Consider the following 11692-nt stretch of genomic DNA (forward strand, 5'->3'; position numbering starts at 1 on the left):
ACAGTATTTTCATAATAGTTACACAGAAGGTATGTTGTAAGGTGAGGTATGGTATGGTTGGGTGTGGCTGGTGTGGTGTGGTATGGTATGGTGTGGTTTGGTATGGTGTGGTTCAGGGTAGTATATAGTGGTTTAGTGTGGTGTATGGTATGGTGTGGTTTAGTCTGGTGTATGTTGTAGTATAGTATATTGGGCTATGGTGTGGTATGTTGTGGTATAGTATGATGCACTATGGATTGTATAGTGTAGTGTGGAATGGTTTGCTCTGGTATGGTGGTGTTGTGTGGGTATGCTATGGTTTGATATGGCACTGTATGTTATTATATATTTACTATGTTAAGGTTCAATAAGATATGACATGTTATGGCACAGAAAGCAATAAAGAAGCAACCAAGATGAATAAGATGTTTGTTGTTTCCCTGGCCAACTGCTCGTGCAGATGGCCCAGGTCTACTCTTGACTGGTCAGACTCCTTAATGTACTGCTTTCACCCCCTCTCCATCTGTCTCCATCTTCATTTCTGTTCACAGTGTATGTCATATGATTCCAAGTTCATGAATTAATCCAAATATACTCAACACTTGTATTATCACCAACCTTCACCTTAAGCACAGTATGCACGACCAACCTGTGCTCTGTTTGTGTTGGGTATGTTTGTGTGTAGATTGTTTGTGTGTGGGTGCATGTGTTGTCTGTGCGTGTGTGTGTGTGTGTGTGTGTGGTTAAAAAGCACGTGAAATTTCATGTGCTAATTTTGTGCGTGTATGTTTACAGTGTGTGTATGTTTGTGGATTGTGTGTATGTTTTTGTGGTTTGTGTGTGTGTGTGTGTGTGTGTGTGTGTGTGTGTGTGTGTGCAGCCTGTTTACCCGAGTGCTGTTTAGTCCCTTACCAGATGGCCGTCTTGTCTCCCAACCATGAAGTAGAAGGGATAACAGCGGCAGAACCGTAGATTTGCATCGACATATGTTGGGATCCAATGTATTTTCTTTTCATAAGCTTAAAATGAACCTCAGCCAGTACAAGACCGCTAAGTGTATTTGGAGTCTATTGTTTATTGGTCCGGGATCATGTATAAAGACAATTAACATGATTTTAATTATAATGAATAATTGAATCTAGTGAATTCATTAAAAATTAAATAATACATACATTTTGCAATAGAATAAATGTAACAACATAGTACTTATATTTCTCTGTTCCTCCTGCTTACCCATCCCCCTTACATCCCATACTTAAGAAAGTGTCTAGAATCGATTATAGGTTTGCAAAATATCAATCGTTCTTCATTGTATAACATAAGCCTTTTTACACAACATTGTTGTGTTCATTTAAGACTAGAAAGAACGCTTTGTCCGCATCTCCTCTCTGATCGTCCTTTAGTCATCGTCCACGTCTGTCTGTCTGTGCGTGCATTCAGAAGCCTGCAATCATCTTTGGCTGTCTAGCATTTGATGAGTATGTCACAGACATCATATTTGTTGTAAGGCAACAGAGGGGAGGGAGTGTTAAACCATGAAAATATGTGAGAGTGTGCTGAAAAGGTCACGGCAAGAGGTTGTGTTTCATGTAGAAAACAGGAGAACAAATCCATCTCCTGGAGGAAGAGCTCTGAGGTTGCATCAATGCAAGCACGATGCTAGCCATCGCCAATGGCCCATCATGGAGAGCCTCCTTAGGAAGTACATCAGGCTGAAGCGTCTCCCTTGCTATGGTGGTAATTTCAGATCCAATGCTCACAGCGGGAACGCAACAGACAGACGAGCCACTGTGAATTCTGATGGTTAGATTCAAAAAGCAAAGCAGAATAATCTGTCATTATTTATTCAAGAAGCAAGGCAGAAACATGGTTTAATCAGTTATTTGGCCTATTATAGAGCAGTCTACAATATAACCAACATCCAATAATGAGGAACCAAATGGCATGTGAATGCAACTGTGACCACATAGCATTTATCTAACGTAAACGGTATGGCCATGACCAAGGGCGTAGGAACCAGGGGGGACGGAGGGGACGTGTCCCCTCCAATATTGGAGACAGGCGCATCTGTCCCAAATTATTATTATACCGGGGGAGAAAAATATATTTTATTTTGAAAGCGCAACACAGCGTCTTGTCACCACTTCTTATTCTAAATAACTGGATGATTGAGCTTGCAATTAAAGAATTGATTTGATGTTCATCAGTTCATTACTGCCATTCAAAATGTAATGAATAAAATATATTTGTGAATTTTTTCAATGTAGTTAATTCATGACATATTTCTGTTCAAACCATTAACGGATCTGTCAGGTTTCCGATATGTGTCCCCCCCAATGTTAAACTCATTCCTACGCCCCTGGTCACGACACACATAAGACAGGTAAGTATATAGGATACTATGCCTTAAGGAGCTGAAATTCTTCCTTACAGCAGAGCCCTACCTAATAGTAATTAAAGAACACTATAAGCCATTATTGACAAAAGATAGAACAGGACATTTGGTTTTTCTTTTGAGTTAATTTAGTGACGATATCTGACGAGTTATACATTTTGTCAGTACTCAAATCTCTATATTCACACACATTCTACTTCCCTCTTACTCACACAGCCTGTATCTAAATGGCCTCTAGGAAAATAAAATCCATTTAATGGAAATTGAAATGAAAAAGTTAGTCTTGAACATGTAAATTAAAAAGAATCCTTGACAAAATGTTCGACATTCACAGCGAGCATAAACAATGTTAAAGTTTTGGCAACTGAACAAATACGAACACAAAGAAAACAAAAACAACTTCAAACGTTGATAGTGGGTAGTGGATGCACACGCACACACGCACTTCATGTACCTTGAAATAGGTCTACATAACTGAAATGCATTAATACTATTAATTTTGAATCAGTTTACACGTACCTTCTCCAAGATGTTTCAGTAGCCATGATATTATTGCATGTGTGTTCTTTGCAGCATTTGACCAAAGTTACAATAACCGACCACGCTTAGCACCAAGAAGGCAGTTTATTAATACTTGTTAACACTCCCACTGTGTTGAGAACCTACCAGTCTGAAGAAAAGCCTGAAATGTGCCAGAGTAAGTAACTCACAAGATCAGTGATTTACTGTAGTTGATGCAAAAAAAATCTGTAGTAGAATAATGTTGATACTGATCATAATAGAACTCCTCAGTATACTGTCTAATTGTAACGTTTAGTGCCTTCAAAGGGATATTTTGCGCAGCTCATGCTTTTGAGTCTCCACGGATGGATTTTGAATACACTTCACTGGTAACATCCGTCTGTTGTGTTAATATAAAATGGACACACACAAACTACAAACTTACACATTCAGACACATGAGCGCATTCACCCACACAAACCCATCAATTGCCGCCACGCGACAGAAACAAAAACAGGAAAACAGGCGACAGCATATTTGAAATAGTAAATGACAGTTTTCTAACCACTGAGGACACTCACTTTCAAAGATATGACTCACAATCAGACGCATGGAGGACTGAACCGTACAAACAAGCTGGTGGGACAGGGGTCTGGGGGCAACAAAACCAGGATGAAACAAAGAAGGTGCAAGGGAGCCTTTCAGTTGCTCAATGACCTGGACTGTCTCCCGAGACCTGCAACCCTAGATTTATAAAATGGCGGCTGTTTGCAAAATGAAACTAAATTGCACATTCCAACCAAATATTACCAGCGCATGGCTCCCTATAACATTATACTGATGATGTTGACTGGTTATAAAATATATCTAATCAGGTAAACCTGATTAGATATATTTTAAACCTGATTAGATACATTCAATGGTGCACAGCCACCATTGAATGTTGTACGTCCTGGCACTTGTACATTGCACTTATTCAAGGTACTTAATTGTGTAGCATCTACAGTAGCTGCTATCATTGCTTTACACGGGGAATGGGTTAGCCTAGCGATTGTAATACTTGCACTTGGTTCTATGAACATCTTTACTGTACCGACAGCGATATATTGTTTCACTTCTTATGACAAATGTACTTATTGTAACAAATGCACTTATTGTAAGTCACTTTGGATAAAAGCGTCTGCTAAATGCCCTGAATGTAAATTATTGCTGTTTGTGTGCATTTTGGTCATTTTAAGTCATTTGATTTCAAAATCTGTAATCGACTGATATCCAAATGCATCACTAACGTGATGTTTTTACATCTTGTAAACTACATTGATGATGAATATATCTGAATATATAACACTCATTATTTCTTGTGCCTATAAATTGATCCAAATCGGATCAATGACAAAGCTGTTGAGCTGTCAAGAATCCCTAGTAATTCCCCTGCTCATAGAGCTGAAATATCTGCTTTTAACAAGGCTCTGTGACATTTGCCCATGGTGGATCCCTGAAGAGTAATTTAAGGTTATTGAGGAGGGGCACAGACAGGATTAGAGCCCATCAACAGCCTCGTCACTCTCCTCTTCACGGTTTACAACCACCTGACACACACGTGGGGATAAGGGTGCCGGTGGCCTCAAGCTCTTGATTCCCTCCAAAAGCGCTGCAACCATGGTTGTGTTGTTGTCCATAATGGTGGTCAGCAAACGCTCCTGCCAAGCATCGCTTTCCTTCAGCTGCTCTCTCCAGAACTCCCTCATTTCAGCCATGTGTTGGCTAATTACGTCGACATCTCTTGTATGCCGTTGCGCCCTCCGACCAGGCGGCTGGACACTTGTGCCTTAAGAAAGGATTGGTGTAAAACTTATTACATGTCCTGGTGTGGGTATATGTTGCAACCAAAAGTAGCATTGGTTGGTGCAGCCAGAATATTGCAGAACTTACCAGGTAACTCAGAGTTTTTCTGCAGTGGGGGAATCCTCCTCGTGCTTTCAGTTGACGTGCTTGGAGAGTCATCTTCGCGCTGCTGTGTGGTGCTGCCCATTGTTTCTTCGAGGTCCCCCATCTCTGTTGATGTTTCTTCCCCCATCTCAGCTTGGATTTCTTCCCCCATCTCCGTTTTTATTTCTTCCCCCATCTCCGTTTTTATTTCTTCCCTGATCTCCGTTTTTATTTCTACCAGGGGACACAAAATGAATGCTTACAATCCATGTACACTTTTTTGCTCGTTTGTTTTAATTTTGGGATTAGCGCTTGTCCAGTAAGGATACGACTAAGTACACAAACATAACAGTAACACGTTTGTTATTTTCTCCAGAAAAATGGGCCACCTAGCATGATGAATCTAGTTTGGCTTAGGGCAAGGTTGTAGTAGTTGCCCTAAGGTTATAGGGCAACTAAGTTGAAGCGACTCACCTTGGTTAGCTGCCTCGAAACCGACATCCAACCCTGGTTGTCCGGCAGAGTTCGACAGAGTTCGCCTCCCTAGAAGATCCTCCAGAAAGCCGTAGAACGGACAACTGACCCGCTCTTGTCCACTTGAGTTGTTCTGCTTGGCGCTATTGTATGCCTGCCGTATGTTTTTCCATTTTATTCTGATCTGCTCCGGCGTCCGGATGAAGCCAGCTTCTGCCATCCTAGTGGACATCTTTTTGAACAGATATCCGTTCCTCGTTTTGCGCCCATCCATAAATTTTAAAATATTCAGATCTTGTACTTGGTTCAGCATGAACCGGGACTCCTCGTCCGACCAGAAGTGAGTTGATAATTTGGTCAAAGGCATGTTGTCGTAAGACCTTTTCCGGCAACAACACTACTATATATTAAGTCTCCTCCTCCTTCCACTTCCGGTTGAAAGTCCCGGCGGGAATTCTCGAGCATGCGCAGAACACGAAATCCGATTACGATATGATGGCTGAGTATACATGCCGTTAATTTGCCGACTATGAACCACCTATCTAGGTGTTCTTATCCGATTATGAGATGTCCGTTATGGACCGATTTTGGGCCGATGAGGGTCACTGAGATGTTCAAACAGTCTCTGACACAAGCTGTGTCAGAAGTGAAGCGTAGTGGTGCAAAATAGTGGAACTCAACAGGAGGGAAGCGAGATTCTTGTGATTTTTTATCGGACTACATGAACCGTTTAGAGCCGGGTGCCCTCGCAAGTTACGTCAACAAATAAAAATGTGCGAGTTAAGAGATTGGCCTTATCGCCTGCCAAAAGACGTGTGGGTCATTAACCCAGAGGAGTGGCCATGGCTGGCATTTGGGAATGTATATGTATATCTGATCAACAGGCCTGCAGGGCTCTCAAGTCTCACGCATTCGGCGTGAGACACACGCAATTCAACCCATGCACACGCTCACACGCCACACTTCGTATTTCTCAGGCAGAGAAATTACTAGGATAGCGCCCACCAATGTGGGCCGCTATTTAACAGTGGAACAGGTAGGAATCAAATGGGTTTCCCGTACGTAGGGTAACCAGACGTCCTCTTCTGCCCGGACATGCCCTCTTTTTGAGACACTTAAAAAAATGTGTGGCGGAATTTCAAAATCATCCAGGATTTTATTAAAGCCTCATACATGTTCACATTGAACTTGCTTTACGTGGGTCGTTCACAAACTAGTTAGGCTACGCCCTCCCCTACTCAGTTCTGTTCACTTTGTATTGGTGGAAGTGAGTAGGGGGAGTGGTTAAGTAGAGCCTTCAGATTGGACGGTTTGATTTACTTAGTTACCGTCATGTTTTGTATTAATTTTTTTACCATTATTGTTTTATAGGGACAAACATTAACACATTTCTCCTACAGGGGATTGATACAGTTCTATCTATTGAACAGAAAGAAGCACTTGGTCATACTTTACACACTTTACCACAGCATTGGCCTACTGAATGCCACAGATATATTTTAAGCATTGGACTGAATGCCACATAAATATATAATTATGTTTTTGCACGTCTGAAACGTTTAAAGTTTCAGGGGAAAGTATATGCCTCTACTGGTGTTGCTAAAGCCAATAGCATTTTGAGGCAGTGTTGTTTCTGAATATTAGTGTCAAGGGCCAATAATGCTTACTATCCTACATTAGTCACCATGTCTGTGGACACATTTGTATGCAGTCACATGTTAACATACCCCCAGGTAACATAACACCCAGGCGGTGAACCTCCTGAGCCATCTGCACCCATCGGTTCGCCGAGCCACTGGCGACGTCACCTGGGTCGGCTGGGTCCATTCTTGGCCAGATCGTACTGCTACGTCCAAATGTTTATTCAGTAAAAATGAGCAGCCGCTGGTTGGGGAGGGTTAGAACCAGACATTCTCGAATGTTAGAACAAAGAGACATGGAAGCCAGGAACCCTACTAACATAGCTAGATGCTCTGGCGATGTATAGATGAGGAGCCTGAGTGGAAAAGCAGGAGTTGTTGATTATGATGTGCCACAGGTGTGTCTGGTTGAGTAGGAGAAAGGAGGAGTCCGGAGAAACTGGAGTCTGCTAGCTCCGCCCACAACAGAGAACAAAGAGTGATCCTAGCTCCTGCCAGGATCCACAGCAAATGCCGTAACAGCTGCATTTCCATTAGTCGTCTCTCTCACTTGCTCTCTCTTTCTCTCTTCCTCTCCCTCTCTCTCTCCTTATCTCTCGCTTTTAAATTTCCTTGTAAGACCGTCTCATGTCAGTTTGTTCAGGAAACAGTGAAATCCTGTAGAGACTTGAGCAGTTCTGCAGGTGTCCATTGAGAAATTGAAGGACTGCACTCACTCGTGTTGAAAGGTGTATGCTGTTAGTATGTACATACTGTTGTGGGGGGGGGGGGGTTGATATTGGGGCTGATCTTAACTATTGAGTTGCAGTCAGAAGAAACAGACTGCAGAATCTGTTGCCTTGCCAACCAAGCCCTTCACAGAGTGGGAGGTTAATATGTAAAAGATTCTCAGCCATTGCAAAGATAGGTTGCCATCTGTTTTCATTGAAGTACTTTATCACATGCGTGCGTGTGATTGATCATGTGCCTGTCCACCAAATCAATAACTGGGGGAGTAATGTTTTGCCATATGGATCGGAAATGATGCGAAGAGAAAAATTCGAGGGCCCAGTCTGTCCATCTCGAGCTCACTTTATTAAAGGACAACTTCACCCTGCCGTTGTCATACTTCAACATCAGGAATATAAAGAAAGACAATAGAAATGTTCAAAACATGCATGCATCGATAGTCTTTATCGACAGCTTCCAAGAATTAGCCCCTCAGAAAAAAACCCACTAAAAAGCAATTTTTACTTCCTATAGTATATAAGTAGTCGCTTCCTGCATTGTTGTTTAAACACTACACCAAGTTTGTTGATCAAGTGGAAAGTTTGGTGGTAAATTTGTTACGCCGTTTCAATTTCCCTTTTCCTGTTTAGATATGGGCAGAGTAAAAATACATCAAACTTGTTCCCTTGTTGCTTAGGAACAGTGAGAAATAACCGTAACTTTCCAACGGCATCTGATCTTAACTCCCATAGTGCAGGCAGTTGTGTGTGTGTGTGTGTGTCTGTGTGTTTGTGTGCGTGCGTACGCATCGAATTAATGTGTGTATTTCAATGTTTTTATGTGTGCGTGTGTTTGTTCATGCCCAACATGAATGTAGGTGTGTGCATTGAGTTGACGTGTCTGTGGGTAAGTGCGTGCATGTGTGTTCAGGTGTGTTCACGTGTGTGTTTGTGTGTGTGCGCGCCTTTCTGTGTGTGTATGTGTGTGTGTGTGTGTGTGTGTGTGTTAGGGGTGACTGGGGGGAGATGGGGGTGACTGGGCAGAGGTCTGGGTTTGGTGGAGCTTAGTCGGGGGGTTGACAGAGGTTGTTTCTAGGCAACAACTCAATTATTTTTTTATGGCAAGAATGTTGTTTGTCTTTCTGCGCTCTCCCATCTTTTCTACTCATTATGGGCTGTCGTTATCACGAGTTGTGTGAGGTTTCCAGCATCATTAAAACCAGGCAAAGCACTTGGCTGGCTCATGAACTGTAAAAAACGGCGTACCAAACGCAGGGTAATAATAAAGGCTGTGTGATGCCTTAGGACATTTCACCTGCATAAAAAAAAGGTTCATCCTCACATTGCTTTATAGCAGTCACCCGCAAAACACAGCATGGAAAAAAATGTGCACACCACCTGTGGATTTTAAATGGCTCATACGGCAATAGAGATGGGAGGAAACCCTTATGAAACGCACATGGAGAAGACGTAAACCCTAAGCCAAGACAGGATCTGAGAGTGGGAATCAAACCTGGATTCTAGGAACTGTGGAGGCAACAGGGCTATGCTTTGAGACACTACTGTTAGTGTTGTAGTAACCCAGCCTTAAGATTCTCAGCATGTTACTGACTCACCTCCGACTCAGATAGAGAGTGATTATTATTATTATTATTATTATTATTATTATTATTATTATTATTATTATTATTATTATTATATTATAATTATTATATTATTGTTAAATATGGACACAATTTAATGAAAAAATAAAGAAAAAAGGTTATTACCATTGTTTAAACTTAAACTTAAACTTAATTACTTTGTCTGGATCAAAATAATGAATATGATTCTGTAGTCAATTCTGCTGCATGCACAACTGAAAAAAGTTTTCTTCAATGCGTCACAACAGATCACATGTATAGAAAATAAAAAAATAATTGACAGTCCATTCTCCACTTCTCCTTAATGGAGAAGTGGAAAATGGATACTACGTGTACACGCACACGCACACGCACGCACACATTTATACCCTCCTGTCGTGCAGATGTAGATTTCCAGCAGAGCCCTGTTGTTAACTATTTTAATTGGCCATGCAAGGTGTTTAATTAGGATGTTTTCAATTGAGTAGCTTCTAATGGTAACCAATGGCAGACTTAAAAAAAGGATTAACAAATCCTAATCAGACTTCTTCCATCACCACCACCACATCCACCACTTGCACCATCGCCGCCGCCACCACCAGAGAAATTAAGAAGAAAGGAAATCATGGCATCAGCGCCACCTTCTCATCAACAGAGTGTGATGTTTAGGGAGTCTGTAAGCTAATCACCACTGCGACACACCACCAACCAAGGAGCCAGCACGGGTTCACCTATTGACTGCACGGGTTCACCTTTTGATCGCCCAAGACCGGCACTATAACTTAGCAGAGGGTGGAACATGCATGCATGGAGCCTACGTCACCCATTTATAAATAAACATGAATAAACAATCTTGCCAGACTGGAATAATGCAATACCTGAGCTTGTGATTTGAATGTATTAGTCATCCAGTATACGGTATGGTATTACGGTATTGTATGGTATTATATTCTATATGGCTAACGGCAGGATGTGTATAGGCCATAGTCATATACGTTCCAAACAAGGACATTTAAATATAGAATGGTAGACCTTTATAAAAATTATGTTGGACGCTTGACCAACTTCATTCACCTGTTAAGAAATCCAAAACAAAAATCGTAATATTTCGATTTTATCGTTTTATACTAACAGATAACTCCACAACATGTTGAGAAGTTTGAGATAGATGTTTTGAGATGATTTATATTTGGTTTCTCACTGTGTTCAAACTTGAGATCCTCTACTTCAGCCAGTTATAGAAAGATGTGTATCAGTGATTCGCTTTGCACAAAGCTAGTCAAGCACATCGGTCACCATGCCAATTGGATATGTCTGAACAATGACTGTTCATCATGGGAACAGTAGGAGGCATTTCCTTTTTCGGCAATGTCCTCATGTTCCATTTTGATGGAATTCATTGTGGTGGCCACATATTACACCAAACCTACACCCTAGAATATTACACTTTCTTTCCATAGCTCTTACTCTTACTTTATAGACTCATTCAAATAGTATCCATACACGATAGCAATGTCTTCAATTGATAAAGGCAATCTGAAGATTCAGCGAATTTAAAAAACGGACAAGATAATTTAAAAAAAGAGATAATAATAATCAAACTCCTGTATCCAAAAAGTCCCTTAAGAATATGGACACCGTTTCAGTGTTTAACGCAGAAAGAAAAAAGTCAGAAAGTGCCCTCTGCTGGAATGATGTTGAAACATCAGCTTGTCTTTCATCAGCTGATCATCAGCTGATCTTTCAAAAACAGATCCTCATTATTATTACATCACATACTTGGTTATTCTCCCAACTATAATAACAAATACCATTTTCTCTTCATTCAATTCATTTCTATCTCCCTTGCCATGAGAGCCCTCTATTGGCTAATGACCCTTACAGCTCTGCATTATGTTGATTTATTTATTATATAATATTTATTTATTTATGTGTATTGTTATATTGTATGTCTACGGTTGTACACACAATATAAATGACATAATTCGACACTATAAAACCTAAACCCCTAATGTTTTGAACAGATTAAGGCAAGGGTTCCCACCCTTTTTTGTTCCAAGGACGGGTATATTCATAAAATAAATGTTGAGGACCGTTAGTCATTTTTAATGCCTTAATTTTAGGTTGCGTCTTTTTCAAACAATGGATGTGGCTGCGTTTCTTGATGGTTTACTTGGCATATTCACAACAATTTAGGCATCAGCAATGAATTGATTGACTGAGACGAATGAACGAAAAATAAGTTAAAAGACATTCACAGTGCTTAATTGACATTGTTTTAGTTGCATATTGATCGATTTTATGTTTATGTGTTGGAGGAAATAACATGACTCGTATAGCCTAAGTTATAAAATAAAAAACAACAAAAATAAAGAAAAAAAGACAAGGCTGAAACCACCTTAAGTGGGCGTGTCTATAAACTGCTGATCACAGAGCGAAGCTTGG

General features: G+C 40.8%; 1 protein-coding gene across 1 annotated transcript; it reads right to left on the minus strand.

The window, feature by feature from the left end:
* Positions 1-1856: 1856 nt before the first annotated feature.
* Positions 1857-7277, minus strand: LOC307086107 (uncharacterized protein). Its single transcript, XM_079751160.1, has 3 exons — positions 5279-7277; positions 4808-5038; positions 1857-4703 (listed from the first exon to the last, which is right to left on the minus strand). Exons 1-3 carry the CDS (start codon positions 5643-5645, stop codon positions 4414-4416), a joined length of 888 nt encoding a protein of 295 aa, XP_079607286.1. The 5' UTR covers positions 5646-7277; the 3' UTR covers positions 1857-4413.
* Positions 7278-11692: the final 4415 nt, after the last annotated feature.

This window comes from Pollachius pollachius (genome assembly GCF_949987615.1).
Source record: "Pollachius pollachius genome assembly, chromosome: 14".
Lineage (NCBI taxonomy): Eukaryota > Metazoa > Chordata > Actinopteri > Gadiformes > Gadidae > Pollachius > Pollachius pollachius.

Coding starts and splice junctions, on each gene's coding strand:
- LOC307086107 (XM_079751160.1), bottom strand. CDS start 5,645: ATGCCTTTGACCAAATTATCAACTCACTTCTGGTCGGACGAGGAGTCC. Junction 5,039..5,278: donor TTTCGAGGCAGCTAACCAAG/GTGAGTCGCTTC, acceptor GTCCCCTGGTAG/AAATAAAAACGGAGATCAGG. Junction 4,704..4,807: donor GAAAAACTCTGAGTTACCTG/GTAAGTTCTGCA, acceptor TCCTTTCTTAAG/GCACAAGTGTCCAGCCGCCT.